General features: G+C 34.2%; 1 protein-coding gene across 9 annotated transcripts in view; it reads left to right on the top strand.

The window, feature by feature from the left end:
- The window catches only part of myocd (myocardin), a 157591-nt gene that overhangs the window by 116994 nt on the left and 22468 nt on the right, over positions 1–18129 (top strand). For 3 of the 9 annotated variants that reach the window (XM_015356681.2, XM_015356680.2, XM_015356687.2), the window contains exon 3: positions 15922–15987. In XM_015356681.2, the coding sequence (XP_015212167.2) occupies positions 15922–15987 (66 nt within the window). Of the gene's footprint in view, positions 1–5927; positions 6295–7832; positions 7877–15191; positions 15498–15921; positions 15988–18129 lie in introns of those variants that run through there. The other 6 variants (XM_015356688.2, XM_015356686.2, XM_015356685.2 and 3 more) reach the window with 6 other exon arrangements.

Genomic DNA, 18129 nt, shown 5'->3' with positions numbered 1-18129 from the left:
ACAATATTGATGTTAAATGCCCTTTAGGACTATATATTTTTTTCTAATTAACTATGATCTGATTGGAACAGAAGTGTGTGAGCTTCTGTGGAGTCAAAAAAGGAAAATTGTAAAAGGCTTACATTGATTATTTAAACAATTACTATTTAATATGAATAGCTGATTAAAAACTAGAAAAGGGAATCATTTTAGTGGGAAGTTCATTTTCAAAACTCAAAGAGATACAATGATGTTCTTATTTTTATCATGTTTTTTTTCTAATACAAATTCCAAAACATTGTAGAGTAAGACATTGTACTGGAGCAATTTCGCTTAAGTGTATAGCAATAGTATCCCACCTGGGACATAAACAATGTCCTAGCCGAGAGGCCTAATCAGCCCAATGTATTCTGTTTGTTCCAGCAGATGACATCCCTTGTGAATGTTTAATACAGTATGTATAAATCTATCAAGCAATCAATCCTTAAAATGCATTTACAGAACATTGAATGTAAAAGAACAATTTCTTCTCAATTTTATTAAGATTTTATCACATTTCAACCCTCACCAAATGTAGACTGAAGACGGATAGATATTTAAAGAAACATTATTGCTATATTGTATATTATACAGTATCTTTTAAAGAAGAGGTCTCTGTACTCTTCTTTTTGTACTAATTGTACTAATTCTTGAAACTAACTAAGGTCTTGACAGTTCCATACCAAGCCCTTTTAAATTATTAATAAAAATGTTACTTAAAATGTAGTATGAAAGAGAGGCATAAAGTTGAAAAATATATTTACATTTTAACAGTCAACCACTCCTGTACAGTAGAATATTTTTTTAAGTGTACTTCGAGCATTATTTGAAAACTTTCACACTTCTGGCTACCAACAGAAATTAGGCGCACATAGACTACATTTTAGTCAAGTCTGTTAAGGGTATGTAAGAATGATTTCATGCCAAACTAACCAAAATAAACTGCTTCACCCAATTTACCTCTCTGAAAATTAACCATACTTTGTGGCTGTTGTGTTTGTGAAGTAGTTTCAATAATGGGAAATGATTTAACTTGATTTTATCTTCCAAAAATGGCTCATAAAGTTATGTCCCTGGTATTTATAGCCATGGTCAGCATTAATTTTTCAATGATTGCAAATGGCTCAAAATCACAGAAATTCACAGCTTATTCAAAATACTGACTTATATCCAGTATGATTTGCCAGTATACTAAATACAGCATCCATGAATGCATGAGTAAGAATTGAAGTTCAATGAAAGACACTAATTGTAAAGTAAATTGAGGAGAACTTATATCCAGTCACAAATAATAATAATTATTGATGGCTTATGTATTAATATCTATAATATTGTTTCTATGTTTTGTACAGGACAAAGCATTTCACAGATTTCATTATATTTCACATAAAGATAGACAAAACTGAAGCAACTACATCCTAGTGTCTCTTAATACAATGCTCAATTGCATTTCTGAAATCCAGAGAGGGAATCATGACATAATGTAGAAGATCTGTTAAAATGAGTTACAAATTATATAAAAGTTTGTGAAAATTGTGTATTAATTGCATGACAAATGATTAATTACTTTGCCCCCAGACTGCTCCAGGACAGTTTAATTGTGCTTATGATACTTTCATTAAGCATGCTGTAAACATTAAATTTGGCCCAACATGGACAAGTGCTTTCACATTTCCCCATTCAGTTGTGAAAACATCAGAAAGTGATACTATAAACAATCAACAGCACATGAAATAAAACTAAAATTTGGCGTGGCTTCAGAAATATTATGGAGCCTGAAACATTACAAAAATACCGATAATAATTGTCAATTAAGAGTGAGCATTAATGAGACAGCCCTTGGGGATCATTTTTGATCATTTTTTTATATAACTGAGGCATTTTTGTTTCCCTGAACGCATTGGCCTAAAGAACAAGCAAACAGCAAAATCAGTTACACAGATGTAAACATCACAAGTGCATAAATAATAGTCTGTGCTTTTAGAATTCCATGTGAGTCAACCTATGTGATTTCATTCTTCTTTTATTTTGGATTCCATTCAGATTGCTTTTGCCAGCTTGAAGGAAATCTCACACTTTCACACCAAAGTAAATGTTCCCTATGTCTCCAAGGAGCTGTGAGGATTTGGCTTCAAACTGCTCTTGTCAGTTTTGATTCTGTTTTTTTTAAGAAGTTCTTTATGAAGTCCCAGCCATGCCTGATGAGCTGCTATTAAACGATCCTCTCATGTGGCCCTTTTAGCTTAACTTCATTATTTAACACAATTCAAAATAAAAAAGTAACAGTGTGCAAAATCCCTTACTTCTCTGATAGCACTGATGGGCTTGATTATCACTGGATGAATCATAGAGTACAATATTTATTCTTTGGAACTGCACATTAACCCTTTTATGTTTACCTAACTATGGACCTAGCATTAGCAATACATTTCTTAATATATCATTCTATGCTCTGCATTTTTCTAGCTCACAATTAGTAGGCACTTCTGTTCTAATAAAAAAAATAATGTTAAAGTAATAATACATTCTGTGTACGTGCATAATATATATTTCATTAAAACTTTTGGCAATACATTTAAATGTGAGCAGTTAGCTGGATCAAAACTGCACATCTATAAGAGCTTGATTCCGAGCTTTTATGCCCACTATAAATTGTTAAAATGTGTTTACCTGCAGAAGTGGACTGTTCTTTGGGCCAACCAGAATACAAACTGTAAGCAAAGAGCTATAATTTAAGCAACATTGTAACTGAAACCAATAGGCTTCAGACAGATAAAAACCAGCTGCTCTGTCTGCCTCCAGCATTACCGCACTGACAAATCAATTGTTAGCTGTTTGTTACTTGCAGGTTTTCCAGAGGACTGTTGCTTTTGTTGGCATGTCTGGCTCCAGACAGTGCACTGCAGTTAACATCAACTCTCTTACTGTCTCAGTCATCAGACCTAAGCTGTTGATATTTGAGGTGGAGCCAGAGCCACTAGAAACAAGATGTTTTCAGCCCAATTCATTAGTTCCACCTCAATGAAAAATAGTTAAAAGTCTTTTTAAATAAAAAAGTTAAGAAAAAAGATTTCTCACACTGTTTAGACCAAATGTTTAAAATTATCAAATGACCTTTTATTTTAATGTACTCTCACATTAAAATAAACTATATAATTCCTGTGATTTCTTTTTAACATTTTAATAGTTTGTACTGTCAAGTTGCTCATTGCTTCCCGATTTTGATTATTTAACATCATCTACTCATTATTTTTCACATTTTTCATGAAACAAAGAATGAGCAGCACAGCATACATAACAGTATGTTTTAAGACAATCGTTACTGTATTAGATGTCTGTTGGCTCTACTTACCTTTTGCTTTTTTCTTACCTAAACACTGGCTGTGGTCAGTTCTTCCTACGTTTTTGCAGATTTAAGTTGTTTGATCTCTTTGAAACAAGAAAATTAGAAACAACAGGCGAATAAATTGAATTCCATGCTTTTTGGAGACATTGATAAAGAGAATGATCACTGCAAAAACAAAAAGAATAAAAGGGATAATACAGATAACTACTAAAAGGGACAAGGAGCACAATAAAAATATAAGGTCTAAGGGTAGATAGAATTTATCTGTTAAGATCTGAATTCTTCATAAACACAGATCCCTTCATAATTAATTCCCATTTCGTTCTTCTGGAGTAGGAAAACGCCAGATTCCTCCAACAAAGTTCAGAACATTACACATCAAAGGAAAACACCCTAGATTCTTTAAGAATTGAGAAATATGAAGTATTTTAGTCCCTTTCAATCCTTTTGATATTCATGAAATCAGTGCTTCAAAGAATCTGTACTGTAGTTAAATGAAGAGAAAAGCAGAGATTTTAATGTTTAACCTACTTTGTTAGTCTGAAAGAAGCAGCTCAAATACAGTTCTTCACAAACTTTAATAATCTTGAAGTAGCTACATATACATATAATGAATTCTTCATAAAAACTTCACAAGTTTAGCTGAAGACCTGAAATGTATGAGTACCGGTTTATTTTTATAAAAAAACATAACTGTGCAGACACTTGATTTTCTTTTTAATTTTTGTACTTTGAAACAAAAATATTATGATACAAAAGTATTTGATTTCAATATACTGACTTCACATTCGCTCTCAACTTCTCTTATTAAGTTTTTAGGTTTTTCACTGTTGTTTTAATAATTGGAGTTTTGAAAAAATACTTTATTAACAACAAGCACCAGTATTTCATGTGCAATACTCAAATATGAACCTTAAGCAGGCAAGGATTTTAATTCTAACTTATTCAGTTTAGTAGTTAAACTTCTTTATTATTCTGGTGAAATGATCTCGCCTCCATTAACACAAGTTTATGACAGACACACATCATATCATTATGACATTTTATCTATACTTGATTATAACCAATATGGCAACCTGTATTACTATACATGCTAGGCAAACTTGTGACAAGTTAAATGAATATGGCTGGACTCATTTTCTGCTAGACCATTCATTGGATGCCATTTGTTTTATTTTTATTTTGTTTGCTTTGTCTTTAGAGCTACACATGACACAATGTAGTCTAGTTGTACTCTAACAAAAAGTCCAGAATAAACATTTTATACAGTACGTGTAAGAATACAAATGCCAATCATAAAAATAACATAAAGCTAAGATGGGAGAATCGGGTATCTGACAGCTTCATAAATTAAGTTGATTGGAGAGGTGATTTCATTTAGACTTGGTGAAATGGTTGGTCTTTGTGTTCTGTCATCAGTGAGGGTCTTGGCTCTGACAGCCGAGAAGGAATGGTGACATTATACACATCGTGACCACTTGCTTGGCGCATTCCCAGCTGTTAGACAAAACCACTTCATCAGTGAGCAGAGGATTTAAAAAAGAAAAATCAGTCAAATCAGTGAAACAACTGCAGTCAAACAGTCAAGTTCAGTGATATGTGCATAACTTGTTACAACTTGTGGAAATATACAGTAAAATAGAACAGCCATTAGGTTTAGAATGTATACCAGTATTGTTTTAGAACTGCAAACCTCATTCAAACCATCCTAAAAAGGCAGACAAAGCCAGTGTTGACTATCAGTACCCCCAAAAAAACAATGCAATGTTTTAAAACACATCAACAGTAATTTTAATACTCCTCAAGAGGTGAAGAAAGATCACAAGTTACTAAAGAACTTTGGACAAAAGCTGTAAATGTAATTCCATACAAATGTGTCACATTTGGAGAGATTATCAGGGGTAAATGTTACACGATCCAAGAGACAGTTGGCATGACGTGATTGTAATGTCTTCACAGTCATCCAGCGAATATGACATAATATGTGTAAAATACAGATGCACGTGCATGTATACGTGGGAGGTGGAATTTTGCTTGTTTAATACCAGAATTTTACTGAGATTCATTCCTGAAAACTAAATGAAAGCATCTGTTAACTTTATTACAACTCTGGATATTAGAACCATAGCAAGCTTACAAAATTTGAATGAATATTTTGCTCCCCTGTTTAAGTTTAAATATATCCAAAGAAGTCATAAATAAGGAAAATAACCGCTGTACAATTTCGTAAAAAATCTGTTTAGATGATCAGGAACAGTGACTTAGTTTATCTGTTCCCGGCTGATCAAATCCACCACTCAACCAGGTCAGAACCTTTCTGGGGAAGATAAAGAGTTCCTTTTCGTTAGATGTGAAAGAGTTAAGGGAGTGAGACTTACTGACTTCTGTTTACTTTCACTCCAGAGCCCTTCCATCAGCAGCCATGCCCTAGGAGTGGCTGATATGCAGATTGTAGTGACTGGGATTGGATAGCAAAGCCCCACATCTCTTTCGTGACTGTCCTGAGCAGACGTTTTGACAGGGGAGCCTCCAGCACGGACTACGCTGATAGTAAACTTTCAGCTGTAGGAGGGCTCTGCACCTCTTTACTCTTTTAGACCCTCCCAGCACAGGAATATCATCTGCTCTCTTGTGGAGGATCAGTGCTAGATGGGACCAAAACCTTTCACAACTTTTGCTGGCTCACTGAATCTAAGCACGGACCTCAAGGGAACGAGTAATGTGTAGACATTTAAAGACACATGCTGATTTTTTCCTTTTTTAATGAAGTACCTTTTGCTAGTTCTGTTCTATCTCTCCTTGGAGCCAGCTATTGGTTTGAAGTGTGAGGTTTGTTTTTTTTCTTGACGTTTGGATTTGAAAAAACAAGAACATCATGACTCTTCTTGGTTCAGAACACTCTTTGCTGATTCGCAGCAAGTTCAGATCAGGTAAGCAATATTTAAGTTTCTTGGATTTTTGTTGTTGATCACTTCAATTGGAGTGATAATATTTCTTTAATAGTGATAGTATTTCATGTACTTCTTTAAAATGTGTTCTATGTTTTGTAATTTATTTTCTTATGTGAATTCCATGTAGTTGGTACATTTTTAAATCATCCATGTTTACTGGATGATTTACTGTCCTGTGGAGCTGACTAGTAAGGAGTTTAGCCCAAGAAATTATTATAGACACCACAATTCTCAAAATGAAAATAATTTGGATGTATAATATACAAAGTGTATTATTTGTATATCCTGATTACATATCATAATACTTTTTTATTCAGTAAGCGCATCTTAGAATGTGTAGAATTTGTTCTTAACAGAATTGATTCTAAAATTCAAAATGTTAATCAGTTGTGAAAATGAGAATTTACTACACAGGGATTACAGGGATCTACTCATTTCCAAATTCTATTGTTATTTAAAAATTCTTTTTACACCCACTAAAAGAAAAGGTGTGTGTTTTCATGGGTATTGTAACTTACAGAAAACATTAAATCATTCTGAAACTGAGCACTTATTAATATAATAACATTCCAATGCCATCTTAAAAGTGAAATATTTCAGGAAATGTTTTTTTTACTTATATCTTTTCCGTAATTTTCTGTATATTTTGATTGTTATTTTCTGAATGCAACTTATATAATATTTGGAAACTGTCAACCATTTGCCCGCTTGACTTTACACAGAGGTTAGGGGTTATCTGCAGTGTACGGCTCTGGCTTTAAATTCTAGATCTGAATCAACTCATACCTATTGGAGTCAAAACAGCACAAACTCTTTTCAAACTCCTTTAAACTCCATTCATTTCATACAGTTTCTCAAATTAATACAACTCATACAATTTTTTAAAATGTCGACGTGGTCAATACTGCCACCTTTCTGGTTAAAATGTAACTGAATTCCACACTATTTATAGTGGAACCTTTTTGTCTGATTGATCAATGTTATGTTAAAAAGTTAAACCCTATTAGAAGAATAAACAAGACAGGGAGAGAATACAGTTAAGGAAGTGTGCAATTAAACAACCTCTGTGCACACTGTGTTTCTTTCTGAAAATAAAACCTGATAGCCATTTATACCTATATTAAACAAGTCAGTCTAAGCGATTTCGATGAGAAATCACTATATTTGCAATACTGTGTATTTTTATGACAACAAAATAAATATTTCTTACTTCCATTAAATTATAATGTCTCTGCATATAAAACTATTCTATTAACACCATTAGGGTTTAAGGTCATAGCTTTAATAGTGTCATTAGTCAACGAAACCTTAGAGGGTGAAAGAAAATGCTTGCATATGCAGCCAAATAGAGCAAACATGTACTTGCAAGACCAATATTAATTTTGTGTCCTGCAAACTGCTGGATAATTTTTAGACTTTCCAAAATGGTAATTACTAACAAACAGTTTAAAGTGAAATTGAGCTTTTCCTTTAGTTCGTTTAGAACAACTAACAATGGGAAATTATCCTTTCCTCAGAGGAAGCAAAACTGGCAAGAGTGCACAGTCAGAAATGTGGCATGGTAAGCAATGTTTAAATCTTCTGTTTTACTTAAAACACATTTTAACTAGTAATACACTGCAGATGTATGTTTGGTACCACATACACATTTTACCAATTACTCTCTTCTTGTTATGTAATGCTAATTGATTGTATACGGATATATCTCTGTAGCACTTGAGAAATTCTGTAGAAAGTCTTTATAAGAAAGCTTCTGGATTACATACAGGAAGCCCTCTGCCAGTGCAATAAATAGATTGTGATCTGTCCTAAATTACCTTGCTCAGGTCTCTAAACTCTGAGCTTTTTATTAATGGCTGAACAGCCAGTCAGTCCATTTCCATTGCTTCCTGTACTGTGAATATTCCGTTAAGTTACATAGAATATTAAACACTCATTCTCCCAATTCGGGCTAGTGTACTTTGAAGAATAATAAAGAGCACTATACTCCACTCACGTGTGTACTGTGCTGGATTTTGACCAAGAATCTCAGATGCAAAGGCCCCGGGTATTAATTCAATGTACTCTCTTGTCTGGCCACCACCATTGCTAATCCCCCTCACAATACTTGTCCTTATTGTATGCTGCATAACAATCAAAAATAGCTTTTTTCTCCATGGGAAATGATAAACTAAATATGAACTTCTTTTAAAGAGGTAGGTGTTGTCTTTGCAGCTCACTCCAGTGTTTTGTTTTTATAGAAGGACAATAAGTCATTATTCAGTGAAGATGTCGGGCAGTGAAAATGATGACATGTTTACAAAAGCAATGGGCAGGTGATTGGTGGTGAACTGTCAGTTTCCCATGACTCTTTACATCTTCCGCTGATGTCATGCATTGGGTAGAGTGCCAAATTTGAGAAATCCTTTTGAATAACCTAAAATCAAACAAACAAACATCAGTATCACAGCACAGGATTCCAGAGGTTTCCCTAAAACTAGTGGATGAAAGAAAATGCATAAACTTTCTTTCCTCCCACTTTGAAGGTTTTAATTTAATCCCCACAGATAGTAAAATTGTGGAGACATTAAAGTCTTAATACACAGTCCTTGGAACTTCTCAGTTTAATTAAATACATTCTAAAGACAGTCAGATTGTCAGAAACTCCCAATGTAATAGGCTGTTTAGCTGATAAATGGAACAGGAGATAGCTCCACTTTGTAGACCCAGTGCTTTGTCTCAGCAATTAAGGCAGGCTTCAGGGTACAGTTCTCATATAGGTGATAGGACAAAAGGAGCACTAATTAAATGTGGCATAGTTTAGTCGAATACAAGTTACCCTTCACTGAAATCTACAAGGCCATTATCTACATGAAAGAGGTTGCCATAGTAGCAGAACTGTAGCAGTAAAGGTGAGAACAGAGGCACTACATCAACAAAAACAAACAAATTCTTATATGAAGTCTCTGAGTAATACCCTGAAAGTTTTGTGATCTTTGAAGCTGGTGGTGTAGTACAATCAGAGTACATCATAATAGTGTAGGAGGTTCAAAGGTTTTGGGCTGGCAAGCTTAATAATTAAAACTAAAAAGTAATTACTATTTTATTCACTATCCTCTGTTTACTATATTATTACAGACATTAACAAGTTAAGGTATCAGGCAAAATATTCTATTTTCAATGTATAACCATAAAAAACGGGTATTTAAACAATGGATCTTTTAGAAATCATGCACCTAGAAGAAAACCCCCCAAAAGTATCCCATGTCAGAATCGCTCTTACGATACATTTACATCTCCTCCACGTACTAACTGCAAAATTTCTGTCTGCAGAGTACCTATTACTCAATCAATATTTAATAACAACATCCAGTTATTGGCAAGGAATGGATTTCCTGTAAGTACTATTGCTGTGCATTTTAATTAATCTTCTTCTGCCCAAGCTCCACCTGCATTCCTGACTTTACAGTATCTCACAGAGGTAATGGCAGTACACAGCCTCCTTAAGCAACAGTTGCTTTGGTCAGGGGAAATGAAGCATCAACAGTTACATGGACGACAGAGATACATCAAAGGGCAAGGCCAAAGGCCAGTAATGTATTTTTTTATTTCCAGTCTTGTGGACCTACAGTACTTTGCTAATGGTCGATAGGAACATGAACTACTGATTTTTAATGTATGCTATCATAATGTTTGATTCTGTTACAAATAAGACATTGATTGTTATAAAGTATGTCTTGAACAAGGATACAAGGATATTTCTTATTTTCCTATTGCATAGCATGTTGCTATGTTCATCTCTAACTGCCAGTGTTGTATAAAAGCCTTTTGGCAAGTATATGTTCTCTAGACAACTGGTGTTGCTATTTATAAAGCATTCGTGTAAATCATCTGGTTCTTATTGCTGTGAGAGATATTCAATCCAGAGGGACATGAAACCTGTGATTACACCAACACAGACCCAAACCAGCACAACTACCAGTTCAGTTTAGTTTTGAGATACAAAAGTTGCAAGTATTTGCACCTTTGAGTCAACCAAGGCAAAAAAGCATATTATATACTGTAGTAGATGGCTACTATTATAGAACCATTAAATGCAGATATGTCCATTCTCATAAAAGACAAATATTTTAATTAATAAAATGAATACTGTAATGCCTTCGTCTCCAAGTTATTTTTAAATACAGTAATGCTAATAAAACACTTCAGGCTTCAGTTTACATACTGCTGTTTAGTAGTGCACAGTATAGTTGTGACCTCATAGTGCATGATGACAGACTCATCTCCAACCTGCTAAGTCCAAAACAACTTGGTAGAGAGGAGAACTGTACAGGAGACATGGCAATGTTTAGTTCACTTGTTTGATTCAGGTCAGGGGCTAGATTGGCCACATAGCTTCTTCTCCATTCTAATATTCTTATCTCCATTAGTTTACAAAACGTTACTAAACAAAAAACAAACATTGATCTGTATTATACTATACTGATCTGAAACAAACACTAATCTGATCTATACTGTAGTATAGCTTCAGATAAGCCACCATTCATTTACACTTTACTAAACTGCATTAAATTCAGTGTAAAACGTTCTACGTACAGTGTATGTGCCAATGTGGAATGTGGATAATTATAAAGTTTAATGGCTTGTTTATCAACTGGATTTTGAAAACTTTGATCTGCCTCTCTTAAAATGGGACCAATGGTAATACATTCCCAAAGACACTACACACCAGGGGGCGCTTATATCACAGTGTCCATAATCATTATTCATTAGAACATGCTTGTGGAACCTGCTGAGCAGCTCAACCAGTAAAGGTGCTCAGTCAAGCACATGTTGAGCTCTGTTGTCACAGGTATGATTCTATGTCAGGTCACTAGCAAACTGTGACTGAGATTCCCTAAGCAGTGTCAGAACTTTGCTAAATGTTACTTAGGGTAAGGTGCGCTCTCTCAGTTTTCAGTGATACAACAACTTCTGCAGCCTCCCAGGCGTGTGCAAGTACTGCACATGTGTGTGGTGCTGTTGGTGATGGATGCGCATGGAACCTTCAATAAGGGGCAATGTTGCCTGTGATGTGTTAAAAGACAAGTGGCTGAAAGGTGGGAAGGGTGGAAGAGTCTGTCTTCACTTCCTCATTCTCCCATGCTGAGCTCGGGGGTTTGTAGCTACTGTACGGTTCAAGGCATAAAAAACAAATGGCTTTTTCAGAATGAGTGGGTATAACCAATATATTTGTTTTACAATATTTTACATATTTTCTGCATGGTCCCATTGTTCCCACTATTGTTCCAAGGTGCACATTAATGATGATATACTTGTTTTTATATACAAGCTAAAAACAAGTCTATAAGTGAAATATAATGGATCCATTATGTGTTCTAAACTGAGTTATTAATCAGTGTCTTTTTATATAAGAAAGATATATGGATATGGAAAGATGAGTGAGTTTACAGCAGCATTCAAGCTGTTGTGTTTCATTTGCATTTTTCTGCATCCAGCAAAAGAGGAAGCAATTATTTGGCTTTGTTAGGCTATTGTCCATATTAATTGATACTAATATAAAATTATTTAATTTTGAACATTTAAACAAAGCATTAACTTAAAGATAGTTAAAGTTGATATACCCTGTTTATTAGTATAAGTATTACTAAAATTCCATATATTAGTAAACCTTCAAATTTTAAAAAAATGAATATGAGAGCCACAAAGCTCCATTATTTGAAGGAAGTAGCCTCAAGGACTAATGGCTTACAAAGCCTTCTTTAATATGAATATTTGATATGTTAGTAAAATAATCTTTAAAGCTTTCCTAAGTATTTTTACAATGTGGGGGTAAGGAGGAGTCTATATCCCTCAAGACTAAGAGTTGCAGCATATGTTTAAGACAATTAAGCTATTCCTGGAACAAGTTTATTTGATTATATTACTGATTAATTGATTCCTTACTTCTCCTAGTGTATCCATCTGTGTGTTTATGTGCCCTGTGTTTTTGCCACATTATCGACACTTGGTTCCAGAAGGAAAAAGGTTTTAGGTCATTTGTTCAGCAGACTCTAAGCAACAACAGATGTCCTTCCCAAATATTGTTTCTTTCCAAAATAAGATCTCCTCCATCTTAAGTCTTTATTAGGGAAAACTTAGTGAGAAACAAAAATCAAATTATATGAAACTGCAATTTAGGACATATTACATTCTCCTGTAATTGCATGTTCTGAACATCTACCTAATGCCACACTGCTAATGCCAAAAATCAGTCATCATTAACCAAGAAACACCATTGCGGGAAAGAGTAATACTCATACTGACATACTGTACCCATCAAACCTATTACAGCTTCCATGAACTCAGTAAAATGGTACAGTACCTGTAATACATCATACTGATTATAGTAAATATTTTGCAGACATACAGTACAAATGTGGATGTGATGGTGATGATGATGGTTATGTTTTACTGTACTTGTGACTATGGGTACAAAAAACCTGGGAAAATATGAACTAATCATGACTGAACCAAAATGCTTCAACCACCTCAGGCTAGAAAGGATACTGTGGCAATTGAGATACTGAAGAATGTCACAGTGTTTACAGACACTTTGGTGTGCATGTTTCGTGGTATCACATCTGCGGTTACAATACATTCAGACAGGTTCATTGCATGACTGACAGTGGCTAGGGAGCCACACTCCACTCCCTATGCAACAATCTTTTACAGTATATTACAAGATTGTTATCAAATATTAGCAATTATCACATTTCACACATCGGCTGGGTGATGTGTATAACTGGCAAGGGTCAATAATTCAAGCCTAAATATGAAGATATTGCAGCAGAAACAAGATAAAAATATGTGCAATATTATTTGCAGTAGTTAGTCGAGGTTGAATCGTTTCAAACATGATGGTAGGCAAAGTGTATTACAGTTGCTGACAGAGGTACCACACACCATTGTATTGCACAAGTATATAAAATTACTTTTTATTTGAAGAACAACAGATTTAAATTTTGCAAACATTTTTCTTCTATCAAAACATTTGATTGTGGAACTGCATTTAAAAGATTTGGAACCGCCTAGATACGTATTTTATTTTGACTCAAACAATAACAAAAATAACAATAATAAAAATGTTGAAAGGCAAGAGCGATTTCTAATTAAATTGCTAATAAATCGTGCAGAGTAACAGTGTCAGCCACTTTGTGTTTCCTTCTATATCATATACTGTATACAGTATTATGTATTACTTTATTTGTATTATTGTTAGAACTAATTGAAATATTCTAAAATGTAGTGGGAATAAGACTAACACAAACAGAAAAATTAGTTCTTCTACTCAACAACATAATGAGAATGCATTTTTTCTTAATTTAGGAATTTAGTGGAGAAGTGTGGAGTAGTGGTTAGGGCTCTACACTGTGAAGTGGAAAGCCGTGGGTTCAGTTTCTGGATAGCACATTGCAGTTGTCTCCTTGAGCAAGGAAATTCATTTAGAGTGCTGCAGCAAATGCTCTGCTTTAGAAAGCTGGTACTACAGGTCATCATTATAAATGAGAATTTGTTCTCAATTGACTCATCAATTTGAAAGATTAAAAAGGCAAAGTTAATCAGGTTTCTATCTTAACTGATCCTGTTTTGTAAGGGATCAGTATTTTCAACAAATTAATTTTACTTTATCATTTGCCTCACTATTTAGTTCAATAGAATGATGGTGCATTAAATTATTAATTCTGTTCTGATAGTCCAAATTGTTACATCCTGCAGACAAGCTTTTGTGAAATTTTGATATTGTCTGCCATGGCATTTCCAGAAGATCGCCAACATGACTCAAAAACAGTTTGAAAATTATGACTCTTCTCCAATACACACCATACTCAAGCCTAGACAGCACAGCAAGTCAGGACTCTCCTGGTGCTTCAAGAAGCTTCCATCCCAGAGTTGGAACAGTCTGCAATGTACAGGAATGTTCTTATGTGAAATTGAACTTTGAAACCATTCATCAATCAATTGTAACATTGCTAAACTGCTAATTTCAATCTTCAATCTTTGTTTGAAGTGGTGATACTTTCTATTGTCTGACTTCATAAATATTCAGTTTGCCATGTAACATTATTCACAAGTTTATCTGGACATTGAGACAATCAGAATTCCAACAAATGGTGCAGGAAATGCAGTATGTGATTTATGCATAAATTTAAAACTGTTAGCGAGGAAAAGTTATTAAATGCCTGTCTCTTAGCTTCCAGCACAGAGCAAGATGAACCAGGGCAATCTAAATCAATCTAACTATTAACTAGCAGTATGCTAAAGAAAACTGTAATCAGTGACTTCACAGTCCATTAAAACACTAGGAGACCACATATTATCAACATGATGAAATAATTGGCAAACAACTTTTCAACAGAGTTTAATAACTGAGCAAAGAGATTGTACATCACATGTCTAGGAATCCACTTTGTTGTATAGCTGGGTGATTGACTGGCAAATATTCATTTTTATTGTCCCCACGCCCCATAAGACCACACACTGCAGGGAGGTTTGTTTAAAAGCCAGGAGCTGTGTTTATGATAGCTGTACATCCTGTTTTCAAGAAATATTTGTAAGCCTGCATTTTTTTTCTTTGTATGTTTTTATATGACAGCAACTCAACAGATTCTTTCTTGAAGCCTAAGAAGTCAAGGAATCTTTCTTGTAAATCCCTGAGCACAACACAGTGTTTTGAAAAGATAAAGCATCTTTCAAACGGAGTCCACACATCTAGGATATTGCTTAACCTTTGCTCTTTAGTAAGATTTATCTTGCATAACACTGTTCTTGACTTTTTCCAAAGCCTGCTTCACAACCAGTAAGTCTTTGTCCCCTCGTTCGCTAACATGGGATGCTTATCAAACAAAATGGAACACCTTCTTACAGGACACAGGAGAGAGACTAAACATGCTTCTGGAATGGGTCAGAGAGTTTATCTTGAGGTTATCAAGACTGGTCTGAAGGACTGAAGAATTTAGTTATATATCACCAGAGCTATTTACATGATGCTGTTAAATGCCAGTCACATCAAAGTTATTCTTTACTTTCCAATTTGATCAGCTTTCCTTATTACAATTCATCATTCTTCGGGCACGTCTTGGATTTCAATATGAGCAAAAAATGGAAGTTATTTGCTATCTTTGATAACAACATTGCCTTTTTATATCTGCATATGGAAACAGGTGCTGATTCTCTTTTTCATAATTTACAAGTGATTGTAGTTTTACAAGCACGTATAACACCTACTAATTAAAGGTCTTAAAGAAAGCAATTTAGCTGTAGGGCTAAATTTTCTTTTTTAAATAAAAACATGTCTGGTTACTGTTTTGCTGATATGTTTTTTTGAGTGGTTGGGTTTGGTTTACTGCTTTTCATTATGAAACATATTTTTAAGAGACATTAACTATAAAATAGCCTTTATGCAGCAAAACGTAAGTACAGTATAGAAGCGTTTACTCCATGTATGGTAGTCGAAATGAAAGAATGTGTTCTTGAAACTATATGCTGCCTTGTATTTTGACCTTATTTCAGGTAATAGTTTTGGTATTCTTGCTGACAACCTTGCTACAGCAAATTGCATTTATAACTTTACCTTTTACTTTGCAGTTCTTCAATTAAGGCTACAGCAAAGGAGAACACGTGAGCAGCTTGCAGATCAAGGTATCATGCCTCGTAAGTTTCCTTTTGTTACTGTTTCCTGCTTGATAGAACTTGATTTAAAGCAGGTCAATGACACACATATCTTATACTCAAGAGGTTACTGTATATTTCATTTTTAAAGATAACACTGTATCTAAATTAGTTAGTGTGCACATTTAGCATATACATAGACTGGAGAGTGTTTACATAATGGAAATTACAGCTTTGTGAAGAGATGTTCATGAAAAACACTCTTAAAATGCTATTCTAAAGGACAAGTTAATTACAAAATTCTTAGTGGTGAGTGGTACACTGGTAAGGTTTATAATTTTAGACTATATGCATAAAAGCTGTAGTTTATGGTGGGAATCTGAGTTTTTCTGTCTGTAGGCATTTAAGAAATTAAACTATATTAATCACTTCAGAAAATTATCTCAGAAAGTTAAAAACCCTCCATAATCCATTCATATTGCTTTAGCATCTGTTCTTAGGTTACAGAACTGTATTCTCAACAAGTCTGCAAAAATGTATTTTTTTCACTTTTTTGAAAAAATATCTTGATAAGATTATAAGCTTCCCACATACAGTACACACACACACAAAGCATATGTAAGAATTCAGAATGTTTGTTTTATTTTTCAATAATTCTAGAATTATATACAACACAACCAAATGAAAGGGTATGTTTAGGAAATTGTAGACAAAGGTTCCACATATATTTTGAGTGGCACATTTTACTGTTATAATTAATGGGATAAAGTTATGGTGTGTTCAGTCAGCTATTAAGTATTAATATTTTACCAGTTAAGATTATCACCCAATCATTGGAATAACATAGACATAGCCAGGTACCTAGGTACAGGCTCCAAGACTGCTTGAGGATCTTAACTGCTTTTTAAATTCTGCCAAAACACTGGATTGCCTTTCACGTGCCAATGTGGTTACCTAATGAAAATGAGAAACTAGAGCCTCTGCATTATTTTAAACTTGATCTTCAGGGCTGAGCTTTGAATCAGCATAAGCAGTAAACATCTTATACTCCATTGGCAGCAAACAAATAACAGAAAGGCCAAGAGCTGACCTCCATGGAATGCTCTTGTGCTGAAGAAGATATCTAGGCCAGTAATACCCAGCTCTGCTGCGGGATAGATTTACGTGAATAACACCTGTTGATTCCCCAATGAATTAGGACTTTGTCTTCTTGATTTAGGCCCTGCATTGAAAATGCATGTACCATCTTTAATCAACACTATCCGATCTAAAGTCTGTTCCCAATTTCAAATGTTACTGATGTTGCTAACACTTATCAAAATTCTCTTTTGATATTATATTTACTGGATTTATATCTAGCATTTTAACATAACGCATGAATAAAAAATATATATTTTCTGAAATGTCATGTGTATTTTTATAGCTCTAATGATAATTTAAACAAAACCTACAATTGTTAAGATCTTTAAAACAAATCACAAGTATTTACCAATAATAAAGAGTGAATCATTTTACTCATTTGGAAGAATCATTTATGCAGAAAAATATGTTAGAGAAATTCTCATGTGATTTCAACATATATACTAGAGTTGTAACAAGGAAAGCAGAAGTGATATCTTTGGCACAGTAGCAATTTTAGCAAAATGGCACGCGCAAGGGACATTAAGATAACTGCTCAAACGTGTGCAGGAGAAAGGATTCCAGAGGCATGTCCTATCAATTTCTAGGAGTCTATTTCAGATAAAGTCTTCAGAAAAAGTCTGATCTGCCAGGCTCAAGTTCTTTTAAAAGAATTCTGGATTGCTACATTATCTGCTGATTGTGTATAAGAGGTTAGTGAAACAGATGGCAAGTTTTGTGAATGTTTTTCTAGGGTGTGCAGTCTGATGTAGCCTTTATACTGTGTATTAATTCAACACTTCATGAGCATGTCTTAATTTCAGCACTGGAATATGTAAAATATTTAGAACGAATATTAACAGTGCCTTATATTATATATTATCAGGCCTTACAATTATGCTGTTCAAAATGGACCAAGAAACAGGACAGCATTAGTAAACATAAGCAAAAGTTACTCAATCCATTAACATAATATGTAAAGATGCTTTCAATTGAATTCTTATACTGACAAGTTATGTAAGCATGGTTTAAGTAGCATACTCTGTATTTTGAGTGGCATTACTG

This window comes from Lepisosteus oculatus, chromosome 9, assembly GCF_040954835.1.
Source record: "Lepisosteus oculatus isolate fLepOcu1 chromosome 9, fLepOcu1.hap2, whole genome shotgun sequence".
NCBI lineage: Eukaryota > Metazoa > Chordata > Actinopteri > Semionotiformes > Lepisosteidae > Lepisosteus > Lepisosteus oculatus.
The sequence above is the reverse complement of the archived record's forward strand: the minus strand, read 5'-3'. Positions and strand labels throughout refer to the sequence as shown.